The sequence below is a fragment of the Athene noctua genome, chromosome 7 (genome assembly GCF_965140245.1).
Source record: "Athene noctua chromosome 7, bAthNoc1.hap1.1, whole genome shotgun sequence".
In the NCBI taxonomy this organism is placed as follows: Eukaryota; Metazoa; Chordata; class Aves; order Strigiformes; family Strigidae; genus Athene; species Athene noctua.
The window spans coordinates 7,899,633-7,920,994 of NC_134043.1; the positions used below are offsets into that span (position 1 = coordinate 7,899,633).

At 36.1% G+C, this 21,362-nt stretch overlaps 1 protein-coding gene across 11 annotated transcripts in view; it reads left to right on the top strand.

Moving 5' to 3' along the window:
* Positions 1 to 21,329, top strand: part of ZRANB3 (zinc finger RANBP2-type containing 3) — a 54,132-nt gene extending 32,803 nt beyond the window's left edge. For 10 of the 11 annotated variants that reach the window (XM_074911457.1, XM_074911449.1, XM_074911452.1 and 7 more), the window contains 15 exons: positions 2,291 to 2,462; positions 2,838 to 2,966; positions 4,427 to 4,546; positions 5,271 to 5,390; positions 5,907 to 6,086; positions 7,532 to 7,684; positions 8,366 to 8,834; positions 9,808 to 10,011; positions 10,679 to 10,770; positions 12,251 to 12,352; positions 14,963 to 15,105; positions 16,571 to 16,714; positions 17,557 to 17,950; positions 19,014 to 19,145; positions 19,619 to 21,329. In XM_074911457.1, the coding sequence (XP_074767558.1) occupies positions 2,291 to 2,462; positions 2,838 to 2,966; positions 4,427 to 4,546; positions 5,271 to 5,390; positions 5,907 to 6,086; positions 7,532 to 7,684; positions 8,366 to 8,834; positions 9,808 to 10,011; positions 10,679 to 10,770; positions 12,251 to 12,352; positions 14,963 to 15,105; positions 16,571 to 16,714; positions 17,557 to 17,950; positions 19,014 to 19,145; positions 19,619 to 19,717 (2,653 nt within the window). In that variant the 3' untranslated portion in view covers positions 19,718 to 21,329. The remainder of the gene's footprint in view (positions 1 to 2,290; positions 2,463 to 2,837; positions 2,967 to 4,426; positions 4,547 to 5,270; positions 5,391 to 5,906; positions 6,087 to 7,531; positions 7,685 to 8,365; positions 8,835 to 9,807; positions 10,012 to 10,678; positions 10,771 to 12,250; positions 12,353 to 14,962; positions 15,106 to 16,570; positions 16,715 to 17,556; positions 17,951 to 19,013; positions 19,146 to 19,618) is intronic. The other variant, XM_074911458.1, reaches the window with a different exon arrangement.
* The last annotated feature ends 33 nt before the right edge of the window (positions 21,330 to 21,362 follow it).

Here is a 21,362-nt window from a genome sequence, read left to right on the forward strand (position 1 = left end):
AAAATTGGAAGCTATTAAAGTTTGAAATAAAGTTTAAGTGCTAGCATTCTGTTAAGTAAAATTGTTTACAAATTTACTGTTGTCACAAAGAAGTGTTTAAGTTTTACCTTTACAGTTGGAGTTTCACCTACAGCTGAAACTTGGGAGTTTCTGATTCTCAGTCTTGTGCTCACATCATGTAATAGTTGACACCTCTCTCTATTATCTAGTCTTTTTGCTATCCCACCATACTTAGGTGAAAAAAAAAGTCTAATCCTTGTCTCTGTATTTTATAGTGACTAAGTAAAAATAAAGGTATGAAACCTCCAAAAGCACAGCAGTGTGTTAGTAATTCTGTTTGCGAGATTGAATATAGGCATTGTAAGTTCTTGCCCACCACTTTGCCTCCAATTCACTAGGTAACATTATGCACTTTTCCGCACACGTGCCTAATGAATTTTAACCCATTTTTATTCCTTGCATCTTTCATGAATTTTCATGTTTCATATGCTTTAAGTTATCAACTTAAGGAGGATTCATTTCCATCTGACTTGCTTCCCTCAGCTTTAGTTTAATGACTGGTTTCTTTAGCAATATTCTTAAAATAGAGGGGATAGAAAAAGCTCTGATTTAAAATGCTTAGTTTTACCCAACTGAATCTGTTACAATCTGGAATGAAAGAAGTTATGAGAAAGGGATAACCTTTAAAAAAAGTTCTTATCTAGACAATTTCTTATCTACAATTTTGCCTACATTTGAAATAATAGATTTTGACAGCTTAATTGGCTAGCATTTAGATTCTTACAGTAATATCTACATGGTTTCATTTTCATATAACTTGGTTTTGTCCCTCCATCACATGCATTTTATCAGCATTTAACTTCAAATAACATGGAAGAGTGCTGTTTAATTTTCAGACAGAGTAATGCTATTTTTTCCATGGTGTTTTGACTGAATGCATCTGTAATTTTCACACCACAAGTGTGCGTGGGTACAGCATGGTTAGCTACTCAATCATAGATGATTATCTTATTTTTGGAATACCATAAATGTAATAAAAATCAAGCTCAGGGTTTGGCAAGCTTTCAATAAATAACCTTGTCTTCATGACTTGGCTGAAACAAAACATCCTGTGGTAATAAACTTGATAGGATTATTTTATGCAGCACTTTTTGTGAAAATGTTATGGGTTTTTTTACTTAAGTGTTCATAGACACCTGTTTTGAAAGATGAGGTCCAAAGTATTCTATGAGGTTTTGCCTACCATTTCTTTTATATCCCCAAGGCTCAAGCTGGAGGGAGGAAACCTTTCTAAGGACAACCATATAAAGACACCAAATAAGGGATATGAGGAAAAAATGTTGCTGTCTTGCAGCTATGTAGCATTCTGAGTGTGTTATGACAATACTTCACCAGTGTAGAAGTGAGTCCCTCAGCCCCTTTCCTGAATGATTATAGGCAGCCAACTAGAACACTGTTGATAAGCTCAAGTAAGGCTTAAAATTCTCTAAATGATGTTTTATTTAAAAAAAAACAAACAAAAACAACCTAGTAAAATATGCTTGCAACATACTCTCCTGACCTTCGAAAATGCTACCTAGGCTTTCCTCCAAAGGCAGCATAATACGTAATGCTCATTATTTTGTTATCTCTTGGCAATGTTGACAGAGAAAAGCTGCTGTATCTGCTGCAACACTTCCTTAAAAACAACAAAGCAAAGAAAGAACAAGGAAGACTAAGTTAATAAATTCTTTTTTAACCTTTAACCTACTTCCTCTATTTAATGTTGCTCATTAAATATTATTACATTTAAAGATGGTACCTTAAGCTTTAAATCCTGTCTTTGTAACTAGGAGGGAGTTCTTAGGGAGGGAAGTAAAGGAATATTAGTGGTGATATTTGCAGCTTTCATGATAGCTTCCCTGTTAGTTGTTCCCCTCTATAATATAATAAAGAGCATTCTCATGGTGGCATGTTCTCATTAGCCCATTGAAACAAAAGTCATAAAATTATATCTGAAACTTCTCCTTCCCATAAAAAGGAAAGTGTTAGCTGGGATGATACAGGGGACTTCGTGCATTTGGTGGATAGTAATGCCTGTGGGCAGTGGTATCTGCTGGGAAGTTGAAACAGCTCTGACTTTATTGTTGGAAGGAATCCAACAGAAAGCAGGCGTAAAACAGGAATACCAAGTGTTGTTATCCAGAACACCTTCATATCTAGTAGTGTGGTTTAAAATTAATTATGTACTGAAGGTTTCTATGGAATTTGGAAGAGTTTTTACCCTCAGTGTTGATTTTTTCATTTTAAGGTTTTTTGGTAAAAGAACTCAATGGGACTGTAGAGGAGCTTCGAATTTAGAAGAACTACATCAACTTTTGAGTGAAATAATGATCAGAAGATTGAAGGGTGATGTTCTAACTCAGTTGCCTCCCAAAGTTAGACAACGTATTCCATTTGACCTCCCACAAGCCGCAGCTAAGGTAAGTTTTCCACTTTTGCTAAAAACACAATTGTTAGTAAACAGTAATATCTATATATGTATGTGTGTGTATTATGTGTAGTTACAAAGAATGTGTAAATATATGGCATAGCATTTGTTTTTCTTTTTGACATATAACATGAAGAACATGAATATAGCATTTTTTTTGGCATCAGATAATGATAAAGTTTGCTCCAGTTTTAGTATGATCTTCTTCTTTTCCCTTAGATTTTGAATCCTTTGGTTGCTTTTAGGCAAGTTTGATAGAGTTCTCAAAAGTAGTCAGTTTCTAAATGTTTCATGCTTGAAATATACATGTTGAGGTAGAACGTGCTTTGTACTATATATCTAACCACTGATCTCTTCTGCCAACTAGAATCTGAATACCACTTTTGCAGCATGGGAGAGATTAATGAGAACTCTGAATTCAGATGCCACTGAAAGCCACTTTTCTGAAGTCATGAATCTAATCACACGCATGTATAAAGAAACAGCCATTGCCAAGGTAAGCATAGAAATCTTTTCTTAATATATTTAAAATAATCACTGTTTTTTAACTTAATAAAATTACTTGTATTGTCCTGAATACTAGATGACATTGATTGGTTTGTTTTACAATCACGACTTGGAGAAACACTCTCTTTTGTATGTTTATGGAATAAGCTGAACCTCATTATAATGGCCTGAGCTAAGTGCTAAAACTGTTACTGATTAGATATCCACCAAGCTGGCTGAGACTGTTCAGACATAGTCTTCCAACAGCACTAAATGTGTCTGTCAGAATTAGGGATAGACTGAAGGTGAGTATTTCAGGGACACACCTGTGTGTTGGCAGCTGCTGGAGCTGACCCAGGATGGTCTGATGTCGCCCTTACTCAGACAGCATTCTGTCAGTACTGGTTCTCCTCATGGATAAATGTGGCAGAACAATCTCCTCTAGCTTCTCTCTTTCTGTTTTACCAAACGAGAGACTCCATGTTCTGTATTTCTTCCTATAGCACTGTAGCTTAAGATATAAGGAAAATCAAGTTAATGACCCAAATCTTTTCCTACTACGTTGCCTACTTTTTACCCTGCTATCAGGCTTCATTATGCTAATATATTTTTAGAAAATGACAGGGGGAGAAAAAAATGTTCTACGGGCTGCTGGACCAGTAAGAGTTGAGAATCTGACCAACTCCTTCAAATTTTTTTATCCTTGTCTTAAAAATATCCCTGTAGTTCTGTTGCTATTTTTCCCCCACTTTTCTGGTCTCTCTCCTTTGGTAATCTATTTTCAAACAGGAAGCTGAAAGGCAAAAAAAGAGGGGTGGGGGGATGGAGGGAGTCTGAGGACTGCAGTGGGTATTCTGTTATCCACTGATCACTGATAAATTTTGTTATTAACTATCATCATTACTTTAATAGTTTTGGTTAAAAGATATTGAAAATTATATTCAACACAGAAGAATTCTATGAATGTTTAAATAGAGCAATATTTTATGACTATGGTATCATGAAAGTATCAAAATTGTTCTTTCAGTTTTGATACATGGCTTTATGTGGGTGCAGATACAGAAGTTCTGATTAAACAATACCTTGTCCGTTTGAAATATGTTTGGGCAGAAATCAGTTTTATTTTTTCGAAATATGGCTTAAAACATCAGATAATGATGTTGTAACTAAATGTCTTAATCTGGAAGAAGTGCCATGTAATTATGTGATCTTCTGAGGATATTTCTTTTTATTTCGCTGAAGGAATGAAATGGGTTCCTCAAAGACAAAGTTACGGTATTTTTAAAACAAAATTATTTGAATAATTTTATGCTTAACAATGCTAGTGTTTGACAAAATCTTAAATGGATAACAAAAAGTGTGGAAATTAACATTTTCGTATTACAAGAAACTAAAAGACATTAAAATTAAAGCTGTCTTTTTTGACTATTTTGTATGACTAACTAATGAAAATGCACTCTCTTACTCCAGGCAGGAGCAGTAAAGGATTATATCAAAATGATGCTTGAAAATGACAAACTGAAGTTTCTAGTTTTTGCTCATCATTTAAGTATGCTTCAAGCCTGTACAGAGGCAGTTATAGAAAATAAGGTAATGATTTAACAAATGTGCACACAAATTTAACTTCAGACTTTTCAAATACACATGGGGTGTGTTTGAATTCAGTAGAACTAGCTGTGTGTATGGCAATTTATGGATTTTAAGTATATACAGGTCAATGCCACTGGATTAAAAGGGATGTGTGGCTTTGTAGAACTGTTCTGTATTTAAAGATAATGTAAACACTCATATCTGCTATTATTATTGAATCAATCTTGTACACAGTTATTTCCTAAGGTTTTCTACCAATGTGCTTCCGTCTATTTTTTTATAACAGAATACTGTCATCTCAACAGAACACTTAATGCAAAGAAGTAAAAATGTTTGCAAATGACCTTCATATTACTTTGTTTGTGGACTTTCAACTGTTTTTAAGGAATGGTGGCTAACTTTGCTATTTTGTATTATTTTGAAAATGCTTGGAATTTTAATAAATCGTGTCAGGGGAATTACAGATTCTTTTGCAGAGTATTGCATTTTAAGATCCCATGTTCATTCTGTCTTCTCCTTTTGTAAACAGGGTAAACTAAGTCTGCACCTCTCTATCTAGAGGCTTAACTGTAAATCAAAGGGCAAAAGAGTACTGTTGCATCCATATCCCCACGACAGAAATAGAACAGATGTTTTCATATTTTCATTGGGGGACAGAGAATGATTGGCTCCAAAAACAGAGCCAATGATAATGTCATTTTGTCTCCATTACAATATGTTGCAGGTTCGCTACATACGAATAGATGGAAGTGTTCCTTCTGCAGAAAGAATACGTCTTGTTAATCAGTTCCAGAAGGATCCTGACACCCGGGTTGCTATTTTGAGTATTCAGGCAGCTGGTCAGGTAGGACAAAAAAGAAAGTTTGTGAAGTAAGAAATCCAAAGAATATAGGTACTAAAGTCATTGGTGACTGAACTGATTTACTGAAGGCAATTTATCTTCAGGCAATATGCCTTCTGTAGACTCATGTATTCATTTTTTGTACTAATCGTGTTAACTGTTTTAAGCCTCTATTGAAAGTACTTGAGCAAAATCAAGATAAGCAGCAGCATCTCATTCTTGAATAATTACTAAAAACTTCATATCTCTGAAGGTACCAGATTAATAAGAAATTAATGTTACTTCAATAATGCAAAGCAGTATGCAGTCTTTGCGCAATACTGAAGTATTTTTTTAATCCTACATATATCTGAGGCCCAAGGAAGAAATCAGTGTAACAGGCCCATCTGCTGTCAGGGCGGTCTCTCTTATTTCCATATAAAAATCTCCTGTATAACCTTTAGTTTTCTTTTACTTCAGATATTCAGTTGCTTGTGTGTGGAATCTTTTTTCTAAAATGCATGTTCATATTTTGTTTAGGGTTTAACTTTCACTGCTGCTACTCATGTTGTGTTTGCTGAACTATACTGGGATCCAGGCCATATTAAGCAAGCAGAAGACAGAGCACACCGAATTGGGCAGTGCAGTTCTGTGAATATTCACTTCCTTATTGCAAAAGGAACAATGGATACTCTTATGTGGGCAATGCTGAATCGCAAGGTATGTGTGGAATAGAACTGAATAATCAAGAACTCTCTACAGTTAAAATAACACTTAAGTGCATGTGCCAAATAACATTCTTGCTTAAATGGAACACTCTCCTATTGTAAGACAAATTGATACACCTATAGCTGCTAATCATTAAAAAGTCCATGTCTGTTCCAGAGTAGTCTTTTCTAGCTTTTTACTCTCCATTTAAGATCCTAAGATAAATAAAGTGACTCTTTGCTGAGATGAATGGGATGGTTCACGTGTACAGGAGATCGTTGCTTTATCTTCCTTCTATCCTTCTTCAATCTTTTTATTGCTTTGGTTGTTCAGTTTACAATTTTAGGATGTTTTGCACAAAAATAACAAGTAGAGTTTGTTGGGTTTGTGATTCTTTGTTTCTTTTTTAATTGGATGAATGTTATGCCTTACTAAGCTTCATTTCTGAGAGGCAGAAGCATTCTCAAATAATTCTTCTTCAAATCCAAGATTACAGTAGTCTTATCTTCTGTTGCTGTTTTCCTCAAGTATTACCCAGTCCTTGTTAGGAGGAGTAATTCTGTCCTGCTTTTCCTTACTTGGAAGATCTTCAAGAGTTCACAGGACTAAGAAAAATAGTTTGGCTGTTCTGCTTTTACAACATTTTTGTAGCCTTTGATACCATTCATTAGTGTCTTGTTTGGATAACTGAGGCGTGTTTGTATTCTGTCGGCTCTTGTTTTCTGGCATTTCCAGAAGTGTCCGCATAGAAGGAACTGCCTTTTAAACTGTTTGCCAGAATTGTTTGAGATTGTGGTTACACAGGGTTTCTTCTGATGCAAATGCTGACTTAATGGTGATTGTTCCTGCATGTGGCTACCCCTGTGTTGTAGTAGTGCAATTGTTTGTGTCCATACAGTTAGTAGAGAAACTGATAATAATTTTTTTTTCTTGCCAATATATTCCTGTCCTGCTGAAAAGTAATCACAGCTTAAAGAATCTAGGTACTGCAAACTGTATTGGTCATTCAGTTGGGGAATAAAACTCTGTATTCTAATTCCTGTAGGTACCTTTGAAAAAACTCTCAGTCAGTCCAGTAAGTCTCTATAAACATGGCACAGAGTTCTGTCACTAAACTGCTTCTTTCAATTAATTGTTTGCGTGTGCCAAGCAAAACATGTGAGGACTGTAAGAGATGTGCATGATGTCTATGTTCTCTTTTCACTTCAATAAATACTGATAATTTGTCTACACCTTCTTACAAATCATGATGTGTTAAATATGTGACTTACTGTCATTCTTGCAGAAGTGGCTGCTGGAAGAGGAGTAGTTTTAATCACTTGTGTTGTTTTGATTTACTACAGCATTTCTGACTTTACGAATGCTGAATTAAGTTTGAAAAGGGGAACAAATGGAGTGAATAAATTTGTTCCAACATTTGAATGCCTTGGAAACTTTATGCAAGCTTCTTTCTGCAGGCCAAAGTTACAGGCAGCACCTTGAATGGCAAGAAGGAGAAAATGCAGGCTGAAGAAGGTGATAAGGAGAAATGGGACTTTCTGAATTTTGCTGAGATCTGGACCCCAAATGAAAGTTTAGAAGATTCCAAAAATGAACTTTTATTTACGCATGTAAGACTCAAAACTCATATTTTTTCTGTTTTCTTTCATTTAAAAAAATTATAACCGTTGTTCACTTAAGCTTTCTGTGCACTGCAGACTTTACTAATGGAGAAACACTAAATAAGTGGGAAAAAGTAATATAAATTTAATTTTTAAAATTAGGTGAAGTTGAGGGAAGTGCTCTGCTGAGTATAAATGTCATCTACAGGCTTCTGATGGGTCTTTATGTTATGTTTAGATGACTGACACCCCACGCCCCCCGAGTCAGATAAGACCAAGTAATTTCTGTTTAAATTACAGCTTTATTAGCTGTCCTGATTTTAATTATTTTATTTTAAATAATTATAAATTTAAAAATAAATCTTACTTTTAAAACAATGTTTAAAAGCCTTTTCTTGTAATAAGCATTATTTAAAAAGGCACATAGTATACTAGTTCTGTGTAGTTGTTTTCTGATGGCGCTATTTCAGAATTTTCATGGGAATATTGAAAATAGTTTTTTACAAAACAGAAGAAGAATGTTGAATTGCTCTTTCTGCTAGCTGTTCTTAAAGGAAGATACCTTTTGTTTCCATCTCCAAACTAAAAATAGCTTCTTGTATTATATTAATGGAGAAAAATCATAATTTTAACAGCTTCTGATGCAGTAATTATAAGTGGGGTTTACATATTTTATTTCCTCCTTCCTAGTTTGAAAAGGAAAGACAGCATGATATACGTTCTTTCTTTTCTCCTAATTCCTCCAATGAGAAGAAACGCAAAATATTTTCTGGTAATGAATCATTAGATAATGATTCAGAATCTTCTGAAGTCACAAAAGAAGAGGATACAGAGAAAAGCAATGAAAACTTGAATTCCACAAGATTAAGTGTTGTGGATACAATTTGTCATGAAAGTACCTATGAACGTGATGCTAAAAGAGCAAGAAGCATAAGTGGATCTACTCCCGTCAACTCCAGTAAGAAAAAGAAAATATCTTTTACTGGAAAAAAGCCCTCTTTGTTTTCAGAAAGTACCAATGAAATCTTTCCTCGTGGCTTAAATCCTTCAAGCAAAAGTACATCTTTATTTAAAGTTTGGCACTGCAGTGTTTGCACTTACAGTAATAATGAATTGCTCCCTTACTGTGAAATGTGCAATTGTCCTCAAAGCAGTAATGGTAAGTAACGTGTGCTGCAGAGAAAAATATGCATTTTTTTGTTTCAGTTGTGATTATTTTAGAAGATACAATATTTTTGCATATACGAATATACACAAATCCAGGCAAAATATGAAGAATGGTGACTTTACATGAAGAGATACCCATTAAGTGATCCTTCTTAATTTTGCTTTCCTCAAGGATCTTTTACATGATTCTAATTTGAAACAAATGGAAAATTCAGATAAATGTTAACAGGATATAAATTCAGTGAGGAAGAATGTATGCTCAGTTTTCCTTACAGCAAATGTAGCTTTCCTTTTCCTTGAGGTTTATGGTTATTGTGAATCTAATAAAATGACAAACTTTTTCTCTACCTGTAAAAACTAAATGATGTGGTATAGATGTTTTATTAACTTCAGTTATGAGAGACATTACCTGGACTTATGGCATTTCTTGCTCCAAAAGGTCAGAGTAGATGTCTTGTACTGAATTTATTTAATCTATCTGGAAATTTAATAAAACGTTTTTATAAATCTATCCCCCTCTATTTGCCATTTCAATTGCAAAGGAAGAAGTAAGGTTCTTTTTTTTTTTTTTTTTTCTTTTTAAAAAATTTTATTTAAGTCTCTGTGCTTGTTCAAGTAAGGACAGCTGCTGAATTTCACAGGTATAGATCAATCACTGGAAAACTACTTTGTGTGTTTATGGTATACAATAACTGTATATAATATAGAATTGCTAACTGCATTATTTACTGCATATATTTTGACATTAAGCTGGGTGCATGAAATTGCATAAATGGAAAACTTTGTTCCATATGTTTATTCTCCTAACATTAAAGGTAGCTCTAGTTCCCCAAGTGATTGTATCATTAGAAAATAAAATGCAATTGTATTTCAATTACATAGTCCTGTCTCCAGATGTGTATCGACTAGGTTCCTCTTTGTGAGGGTAGCATAAATAATTGCTTTTCTTGTTTCCTCATCTATAGTTGAGAGAAATTGTGAAGCTGCTGCTAGCCAGACTGAAGAAGATGTGTCAAAAGACTCCAGAAGAAATGAAGAGAGTGCAGGGTGCAATGCTGAAGACAGAAGAGAAGATTTGGGGGAAATGGTGACCCAGCAATTTGTTGAAATCAATGAACATGAAACTGTTGAAACTGAAAATGAAGAAAGTGAAAAAAGGTGTGGAGAAGGTAAAGTGGGACTCCCGTGAAAGAACTATTATGTCCCATTGCAAAACTATGTTAAATGCCCCTGGCATGAAGAATAACTTTTAAATAAAAACCTACACATTTGATAGGTGGAAATACACACACTAGCACATGACTTTCTCATTTTAACCTGGGATGTATAGTGAATTTTGATGATGGATAAACCCAGCCTTTCCACACAACTCCTAAAGCAAGAGTTTTTGACTGACATAAGAACTATGTCAAACTCGCAACTGTGAACCTGTATAGTTTTATTGAAACTTACAATGTCATTTATTTGTGTTCAGGACAGCCACAGGTGAAACAGATGATCAGTAATTCAGAAGAAAACAAAAAATAAAATACACAAATAGCTTAATAGCTTGCCATCTGAGCTGTGTATCTTATTATGTTGTTCTGGAATTAGATACAGAATCCTCATGTGGTATATATTCTCCTGTTTTTTTCCATAATTGCTGAATGTTTGAAGAAAAATTAAAAAGAAAGATTTACAGTGTTCATATAAAAAAGTGTTTGCATGTACACCAGATTGGAAAAATATACAAATAACTTCTTAAAAACGTGTAATATCATTTTTAATGTCTGAATAGACTGAATGAAATGAATGAAGGAAAAATTATTTTAATGTCAACATCATTTCTCTTTATAGGAGATGTAGATAAATCCAATGCATTTCCAATATATGATGGTCTTATGTTTTGTGCAAGCAGGAATACTGATAGAATTCACCTCTATACAAAGGTAAACCTGAAATATGTAAGTTTATTATGATTTTTAAATTACGGAGTAAAATGTTGTCCTATGAAATCTATTTGTGTACTTTGATTTGTTATGCCTTGTATGAAAAGACCAGTATTTTTGTATTAGCTGAAATGTACCAAAAATAGGTAGCTTATTAGGTAGTTCTTTCTCAGTGGAATTAAGTAATAATTCCCTAGACACATAACTACTAACTCTTAGTTTAGAAAATGGGGATAATACATTAGATGAATGCTCAGATCATCTGTTAGAAATGCAGGTGATAGCTGTTTAAGATTCATTTTTTTATTATAGTGTCTTATCACAAAATACTTTAATAGAACATTTAAAGCAAAAATATAAGTATCAGTGAATCCTGACAGACTAAGTAAATAAAATCAGATCTCACCACATTTTCAGAAAGCTAGACACTGATGCTGTGTATAAGTCAGTAACTTCCTGAATAAAACACATTATCATTAATCTGCAATGGTAATGGGAGTACAGAGACTAGCAGTTGGTAATTTTCCAGGTCATTTTCAAGGGGGAATCAGGACTTTCCAATTCCTTCTTTTAAGTGATAGAAAAGTTCACGAAGAAGATTTCTTCAAAGCTGCTGAATGAGTCATTGTATTCAGGTGCAACAGCAAAGCATCACAAATAACTGCGGGCAAGTCTTTGAAATACTGTATTTTTATTATGCTAACTGATACAGCTGGGGAAAAGTCAAAAAGAGTGTCCTCTTGTATCTGAAAACTTGTTCAGTATATTTAAAATGTACACTGCTTCCTAGCTTCACACACTTTACTGTAAGACAAAGATGCATTTTTGATTATATTGGGCGACTGTATATTGGTCTGGGTTGGTTTTGGCTTGGATTAGAGTTGCATTGTGCCAGATACTGCACAAGATCTTTCTGCTGAAAATTAAGACACCAGGGAATTCTGCTTTGAATCCCTCTCTTGAATGTTTGTGAATCATCAATAAGTCCCTGGGTCCCACTGGAACAACTTGATCCTTAAAAATTAAGTGTAAGAGAAATTGTTCAGGCATTTTAAAAAAAAAAAAAAAAAAGTTAAGTATAATAAACAATGTTCCATCTAAGATTCTGATTTTAAATTGTAATGAAGTGACATTCTCCAGTCTACAATCATTCGTTTTCCTTAGAAATTCAGTCAAGAGGACTATAAACCTAATTTAAGGCAGTTTGTGTGTCCGCACTATTTGCAAAGAAGAAAATTGAGATATTTTCAAAGTTAAAATTTTCACCCTGTTTACTTTTAGATAGATTAATGTGAATCATGTTTCTTGTATCTGCGGTATTATCATACATCTGTGGCTTGCTTTTTCTTTTCCTGGGAAAAATCTTACCTTGAGGGACTAAATTTAGTAGGAGGGGAAGTTAATTCACTTGAAACAGATCATTTTTTTCTTTTAGATTGTGCTACATTGTATCTGTAAACAAAACTGTTTGCTTGTCTAGGATGGTGAACCACTGAATCATAATTTCATCCCATTGGACATACAGCTGGATAACTGGGAGGATTTACCAGAGGCTTTCCAGTACAAACAAAATCGTTCATCGGTAAGAACAAATTCTAATGGCACAGTAATATAATATTTAATATGGAGGGCTCTGACTTTTTTTTTTTAAATAAATGCAGAACACTTCCAGGCCTTGGGATCTAGGCACAGTTTCATCAGTGCAAGCAGATCTTATAAATGTTGATGTGAATATTAATTACGCAGTCTGTTACTTTGGCAAATTATCATGCCTCCTGTTAACATTTCGGTAGATGGACTCAACCAGGCATCATTTAATTTCTCATTTACAGGATTAGTAACTAACATTTATAAGTCAACAAAATAGCATTTTAAAGGTTATGAATTAAACAGGGCACACTAGGATTAAGAATGTGCTAGATTGTGTCAGCTGCAGTTCTGAGCATGCCCCCATTCTCACTTCTTCCTTCGGTCTTCTAACAATTTTCAGAGCAGCGTAGGGCACATCTCCACTGACACATGTAGCTTCAGTTAATTCAGTAATAAGGATCACCTTCATAATGGTGTTTGAGGAGAACATTAATGCTTGTAAACCCAAGTACTCAAGTAAGGAAATACAACCTATAAATTGAATGTGCAATTATTATCTTCTTAACATAATTTTCTTAACTGTTTTCTCCATTTAAAGTGAGATATAATTTGGGTAATTATTGTATTGTGTAGAATTATTCTATTGTGTAGGAGCAAAACTGATTCTTTTGGTAGGTTCTCCAGCAAGGTTGGTGCTTAAATTCATAAGACAGATACCTGAGTGATTCAACCAATGTTTTTGTGAAACTGCTAATGAGCGGGTAACACAAATGTTGCCAGAGGATTTCAAAGCTGAAAAGACAAGTTAGGAATGCCATGTTTGTGGACAGGGAGTGGCACGGCCTTATGGAAATTCCTGTCCCTCGGCCTTCTCCTCTAGATTAGAAGATCTATATTAGTAAATGCTCCCAAAAAGAAGTAAGGAAGTACCTTCTTGTTTCTGTTCCCTTTACATCCTGCCATTTCATTGACTTCTTTCTTGTTGCTCTGACTCTGAGGAAGTGAGTCTCATCTGTACACTTTTACATTTGCCATGTAAAAATACTCCAAGGAGAAAAAATCATTGGCATGTCATAATCTTGAATTATTGTTCCTGGATAAAGCCGAAGTCACAATGAAGTCCACACTGCACGACGTGTTTATTCTTTCCATACTCCATGTTCAGAAACAGTGTGATGCTGACTGTTGTAGGTAGTTGCAAGTCAGTGGAGAAGAAAGTGGAAAAACAGAACAGAAAAAAACCCACCGAGCCACTTGTTCAGTTGTCATATTGTTACTCCTATTTATTTTCTATTGTAGAGATGAGGATGGGATGAAATCATTTTTCCCCTACACTCATCCTGAAGCAAAGAGTCATGTTATAAATTCTGAATTCCTATGTAGAACAGTTTTTCCCTCACTTCCTCACTGTTCTGTGTTTAAAGTTATTGGGGAAATCCATTAATCACACCAGTCCTGTTAGTTTACAGCTTCAAAAGTTTTTTTTCCCAGCCTGTAAAAAACCCTATTTGATTCAATATCAGAAATTAAGTTCCTCTGAGCTTCTTTATTTTATTATACTTTCAAATTCTAAATGCAAAATAAGGAAATGTGGTCAATATTGTGCTATAATCTCCATTTCCCTTCTGACTTTGTTGAACAGTTCAGTTTTTCACCAGGATCCAGTGGTTGTGTCAATTTGAGATTTCTGTGAAAGAAGATGAAAAGCAGGTTAAACTGCTCAAAACTGTTGTCCTTGGACAATTTTGATGGTAAAGCATATCTGCTTGCTAGAAAGATCTTTGTGTGCTACACTGAAATGCCACAGAAAAGAAGATAGCAGTATTGCCATAAAAGCAGATCTGTTATTATGATAATTTGGTGATCTGTTTTCTCATGTCATTAATTACTAATTTACTATAACAATTTTTATTGCATGGGTTTTTCTGACCTGCATTGTTATGAAGGAATATAATAACCTCAAAGCAATTATATCAGTGAGTCCATTAAAATTTTCAAGTTGGAAAACAGTTGCTGAGAAACAGACTAATACCCAGTTGAATTGAACAGCTCTTCCAGTTTACCTGTAGCTAAGCCTTTCACGCTGACATTAGGGACTGTACACTACAGATTGTTAATCCAGTGTTAAGCATGTATCAGAAGGTTAGAGGAAAGAAGAAAGGTCGTCTGTAAACCCAAGTATAAATACTGTTTAAGTAATGGGAGCAAACTTTCTGAGGGGAGGGCTGCTGTAAGAAGAAAACTCCTTTGCATATCTGTTTTTCTCATCAGCAAAATGTTTACTTGAGGCTTTATCACAAAACCCTTCTCCTACTGCTATACTTTAGATTAGTGAAGGCCATTTTTGGCCTTATTTTCTGCCTGCTGGATCAACACACGTAGCAAAACCATTTTTGCAGTCAGTGCCAAAGCTGTCAGTTCTTCCACCAGGTGAGGGTGGAGGATTGCAGCTTGTATGAAAAATGACTTGAAGGGACTGTCTCCAATCATACCAGCTGTTTTCATCCAGTTTTGAATGTGTTAATTCAGAGCACTCTTTCACTGTAATTAAATAGTTCTGTGTAATGCCTGTCATGCTGCTGACAATGGCATTCTCTACTAGATACTGAGGTTTGTGAAAGAATGGAGTCATCTAACAGCAATGAAACAGAAGATTGTCAGAAAAAGTGGTCAGATATTTTGTAGTCCTATTCATGCTGCAGAGGAGTTGTCTAAAAAGCAGTCAGCAGTCAGCAGCATAAAAAGGTATGTGGTTTTTAATTTTTCTTCCTTTCTAATTGCTGCAAGAAGTTTGATGTATTTAATGTAACTTTCAGTGGAAGGATGCTGAGACTGTAAATTGGTTGTTCGGTGATCGCTTGTCACATAGTGACAAATGCAGGCAGCTGAGCACAGCAGTAAATCTGTTGGAATGGAGGTGTCTGCTCCCCTGTCCGGCACTGTGCAGCATTCAGCAGCTGTTCTGGCTTTGCTGCATAGCATGCTTAAACATGTGGAACTCGCCAGAGAATTCTGAGGAAAAATCCAGACTTCAGGGACTCAACAGAAGAGTAAGGTCATAGAATCCTGTTCTTTGCACCTGGAAGCAGAAATAAATCATTAGGTGCTGCCAATGATAGAATGTTTTAATCTGAACTCACAGCCTACTCCAGCCCTTTCTGATACTCATTTTTTCTTTAAGCAATTCTGTTCTCTGTGGATGACATTTCTCAAAACTTGTTTTCCTTGCTGGGTGTCACTGAAAAGGGCTAGTGTTTAATCCTTGTTAAAATCTAAATTCACCTTTTTTCCACCTTATTTCCTTTTTCTGATATGCTGTCTTCCCTGACAAATATTTGCAGCTTCTGTGTTGTCATTGCTCTCCACAAAACTTCTCATGCATACAGCTTAACTCACTAAAGTGCCTCAGCAAACTATCTAAAACCTTTTTATTCCTCTCAGTCCCTACTGTTAAATTCTCCAGGGTGCCTCTGGCCACAGGGAAGAATTCAAGTAAATACAGAGAGTTTGTAATTCCAGTAATATAAGGAAAAGCAGCAGGTAGTGTTTTTTTTTTTAACCTGTTGCCTGATTGTGTCCTTCCATAAAATATAGGAAAGATCTAACCCTGAACCGTGTTAGAAGGCTGCTGTAGGTTATGGTAAGTTTTCTTGAGTAGTGTATAGGGTTTGGCTTAGGTATAGTACAGAGAGATGTACTTATGAGAAGTTGTCTGAATGCTGATTTTTGGAATAATGATCAGTGTGAAGCAATTTTTAGTTTTACTTAAGAGCAGTGGTGTTTTTTATGTTTTCACATTGAAATGAAGAAGGGAGTTCAAATAAAACTAACAGAGCAAGGAGTCCTCCAGAGCTTGTAAAGCTTCCTGGATTATCTAGAATGTCAGTGAGACTTCACAGAAATGAAACAAAATGGCTTTCGGATTTCACTGTCAAGTGATATAGTATTGCTTCATTTTTTAATTGTTAAATACAAAACAACTTATCAGTTTGCTGGTTTGAGCTGAATCTGTTTTAGAAAAAGAAATCTTATTTAATATGGAAATATTATGGCAAAGTATGTTTTCCCAAACTTTATTCATCTCTCACCCAGGAAACGAGGACTGTTTTAAGGGTCTTGCTGTACCAATCCTGCTGCAGCTAAGTGTGATTATTCTTTGAGGGAGATTGTTCCCTTTGTAGTGTATTGACAGAATTTTTTATTGGTTTAGGTACATGACCAAGGAGGATGTAGCAGCAGCTTCACTTAGCAAAGCTAGCAGCAGTGGGGGCAGCGTTCGCCTCATCTCAAAAGAAAGTGGGGTTTGTCTGAAGAATGAAAATGCTTCTGTTGAACAATGGGGTCATTCCACAAAGTAAGTTTATTAATGTAGTAAGGTGATTAAGCTCTTTCTCCACAGATACTTTTTTTTTTAACGTAGCAAAAATATTTGCTACATGTGTTTACTTTGCTGATGTACAGCACTTAGCTAAGAAACTTGTAGTGCTGATGAGCTATGTTTGATAACAATTTAGATTACATCTGTTGTCTGCTGATACAGCTGCTGATTAACTGATTAAAACAAAACAAGAAAATAGTTACACAGTTCAGTTAAGGAAAAAAGAATGTTTACTCAGGTCTGCTTGTTGAGGTCAACAGCAAATTGGGGACACCAAATTTTATTCTATTTTGCCTCAAAATTCAGAAAAAAGAACATGAAAATACCCACTTAAAAATGTTATTAAACAAGCAATGTGTATGTTGCCTGGAGATGAGCCTTGTTTAGAGCAGGAAATTGATAGGTAGCCATGAAGCTTGCGCAGAGAAACCAGGATCTTTCCTTTGACTTTTTTTACTTCTGTTGAAAGAGGGAGCTGAAACATTTTACATTTATATGTGTACATGCCTGATAGAAACCATCATTTCTTTATAAATACAGCATTATTTCAGCTAATAATTCAGTGTACATGTGTAAATGTGGTAAGATGTGCAAAATAAAAATCTGTTATATTGTCAAATTTTGTTTAAATGGAAGTGTAAACTAAGTAGATGTTATGCACTGTGCAGGTATCGATCTGAGCAAGATTTTTAAACTAAAATTGGTATTTCAGGGCATAAAGGATATCTAATGGAAATATACAGGGCATAAAAAACCTGCTGAATTGTGTTGCTGAATACCTCCTTGATTAACAGCTGTACTTTGTTCTGTGCAAACAGGTTGCTTTCAGAAAATGGAAAAGGCCCATCAGCTCTCCATTGGGAGCAGGGGGAAGCTGAAGGCTCCTCCCAACCCAGAGGCTATTTGCAAGCCTTAGACAGCCAAGGGAACCCTCTCTGCCTCCGCTGCCAGCAGCCCACCCCTCAGCTTGAGCCAGGCTGCCAGGCACGTGCTTGGGACACGCGATTCTGCTCTCATGCCTGCCAGGAGGACTTCTCAATTCGCTCTAGTCAGAGCTACCTTAGGACTAAAGTGTTTGAAATTGAACACGGTGTTTGTCAGTTTTGTAATCAAAATGCCCAGGAGCTTTATCTCAGCATCAGAGATGCGCCCAAGAGTCAGCGTAAGAAACTTCTGGAGAGTTCTTGGATGTCTCGCCTTCCACTTGGGCAGGTACTAGCTGTTACTGCTTAAAACTCAGTACTAATCTGTCTATTCCTGTAGCAGATAGTTTAGAGATATCCAAAATGTTGTTCTTACAGGTTGAAGAACAAAGGCTAACCTGGCACCAACAATGGAATAAGAAAAAACAAAATCTGAAATGCAGAAAACTCTAATGTCTTCTAACACATTTTTTCATTGCTGAAAGGCACAGGCATCAGAATTCAGATTCCTTAGGGATGTGAATATTGCAGCCAGATTACCTGAAATGCACTGTTAACAAACTTGATGGTTATGAAATGAGAATGGATGCAGTGTAGTAGTGTTAGGTTATTCCTACTTTGCAGAATGTTTGGTGGGAGCTTAACAAAACCAGCTGTCACAGCTCCTCTCAGTATCACCTCAAAATGCATTACAAACTACCCTTGTTGTGATGGCTGCATCACTGACTTGAAGGCAGTGGAGCAGGGAGGGAGTGTTCCTACGTAAAGTGGCATTTCTATTCAGAAACTGAAATGCTATTTCATTTTCTGCTGAGAAGTTGAAATTCTGCTTCAGAAGTTACTGCTTCTAAATTGTTTAAATTCTGCAAAAGAGTCGTTTACTGTCACTTGTCACATGCATGAGATCAGCTTTGCTGCTTGCAGCATTTTAAAATGAGGTGGTGCACATCTAAAAGACTGAGAAGTCTTGCGGACTTGGGGGTCTTTTTGTGATGGGATTATAGCTGTTGCACTCTTCTTATTTGCATATATATAGTATCAGCACTTGATGATAAAATGGCATTGAAGATAACTTACTGTATCAGTTGAGGAAACTGAACCTTCTGTTCTGTCTTTCCTTGATCCACTGTGATATGCTTCAGCACGCTAGCTGAAAATAACTCCAGCTAAAATCACAGTTGTTTCCTTGTCCTCTGGGAGTAACAAAAAAATGCTAAGGTTTACTTTTTCTCTCGATTAAAACTATAAATAGCTACTTCCCTGAATTATTGTCTGGTTCTTACAACAGAACATACCTGTAGTTCAGAAGGAATATCTAATGCTTCCAATGCCATGTCCTTTGTTTCCTGCAGTTGAATGAAATTATAACAAACCCAACAGAAGGCCAGTTCTGGCAGGCCGACCACATCAAGCCCGTTTACAGTGGAGGAGGACAGTGCTCCCTGGAAAACCTCCAGACGCTGTGTACAGTCTGCCACAGAGAGGTCAGTGTGGCGCCCTCAGGAATCCTCGCGCAATCACGGGCGAGGCTGTGGAACACACGCCAGGGCTGTGTTTACCCTCTCAGCAGTATGTGGGGCAGGGGGGACCGCTGGAGGTAACATGTAGCCTGAGCTGGGGCTCAGAGCAGGTTGCTCAGCACCCACCCTCAGGTGAAACCTCCTCCTGTGCCCATGTCTGTGGGGAATGCTGCAGGCAGGGCCCTGCCTCCTGCCCAAGCCCTGTGCTCCCAGCCTCTCCTTCCCACACAGCAGGGATGGGCAGGTAGTGTTAAACTGTTACAATACAACAGTTTCCTGAGGATTTGGGAAAATGTCACTTTAATAAACAGTTACATTTCATGATAATGTCTACTGCAAAATAAGACTGAAATTTAACCACAGGCCTGGCTTTCCATCCAGCACGCTGTTGCCAAGTAACAATACTGACTGAACAGACCTGTCTTTCTCTTTTGCAGAGAACTGCGAAACAGGCCAAGGAGAGAAGCCAGATGAAGAGACGTTCTTTAGTTACAAAGTATGGCTGTGATATCACAAAATTTTTTGTGAAGATGTAAAATACAAAATACATTCAGTTACATTATAAATCAGAAGCTAGTATAGTTATGTAGTTTTCCTCATGCACTGATTTAAAAAAAATATCTTTGTAGTCTATGATGCTGTTGGTAGAGGGGAGAAAATACAGAATTAAAACCAAGAAGTCATTTATAATGCTGACTGTCAGAGAGCCTGGGGTGAGTGCATCCAAGGTACTTGATAATGGTTATATTTTTATATATATAAAATTAGTGGTTTAAAGTTAAATTTCTGTGTGTAACCTTAATGCAGTCTTGAAGAATTACTATTTCCCTATTCTAGTGCAGTTATAGCTGCAAGAATTCAAGGATTTTCTGCTGAACCTTCTGCTGGTTTTTCAGGGTTTGGTTGTATTGGGGACATTATGGACCAAGGAGGTATCATAATTTTTCTCTTCTGTGTTCACATATCAAAATCGTTGGAGAAGACACAGGCTCTGGCATTATTACAACAAAAATAGCAAGAGTGATTGATTCCTCTCTTCTAAAACTGTCTTATATAGTTCTGATCAGCTGGGCAAGGCCTACCCTTGGCACTGTGCCTGATGTGTAGGACTTTGAAATTTGGAATTAATGTCTATTGAAATCTGTTTTTACTGAAACCAGCTTGCACTAAAAACTTATTCATGATAAGAAACAATAAACATTACCAACTATCTCATCAAAGGTAGTTTCTGGGAAATGCAATACTCATGTTCTTGTTAACAGGCTTCCAGAGATGCTGGTTATTTTGGACTGTGCATGTGGCTTTCTTTAGGGTTATTTCAAATAAATTTCCTGGTGATTTTTTTTAAGGCTTTATCTATTTCTTCCCCACCCCTTGAATGCTGTGAGGCAGGGCCAACCACATCTGTACACTGCACATCTTTTTCTGTAAGTACATGACTGCACTTTCAGGTACAGCTAGTTAAAATAAGCTGAAAATCTTTCTGGGTTATCCTTGTGAGGAAAATTCTTAAAGTTTTAAATGTTCTTTTTCTCAAAGATTTCAAATAAGGTAGTGTCATGAGTGTACCATTTGCTATAAAGTGAAACTAACTGGACTTTTCCAGGTAACAAAGACATCTTTAGGTAACCGCCTGAAAAGTGTTAGATGATGTGTTCTGAGTATGATTAAAGGAATCATCTCTTCAGCAGTTTAGAAGACCAAGAATAGCCTGATAAAGCAAGGGATTTCCAATTTGATACAGTCTTTACCTGAGGCCCTTCTTTACTGTAAAATTTCATGAAGACAGCAGGGCAAGAGAGGAAGGAACCAAGAGTACCAAGAAAGAAGCTTAAGAAGTTAAAGATTACTTATTCAGTAATTAGTGCAATTTCTTTTAAAGGAGCTAGACAGTTAAACAACAGCTAATTTGTCTTTGTCATCCATTTTATCAAAAGAATCCTCTTCAGGTGAAAACATAAACAGCCTGGAGAACAAATTCTGTGACAAGATTTTTCTCTGAAGAAAATTAACTCTTCCTGATCCTGAAAACTATTTCTATTTGATACAGCTTTCTGTGAGGGAAACACTCTAGCCCCTAACCCTGCTCTCCTGAAAGAATTTTAGGGTAACACCTGGGGCCCTACACGTTGGGCAGAACTTCTATACTTGATATTCTGTTGGGCAGAACAAGGCTGTTCC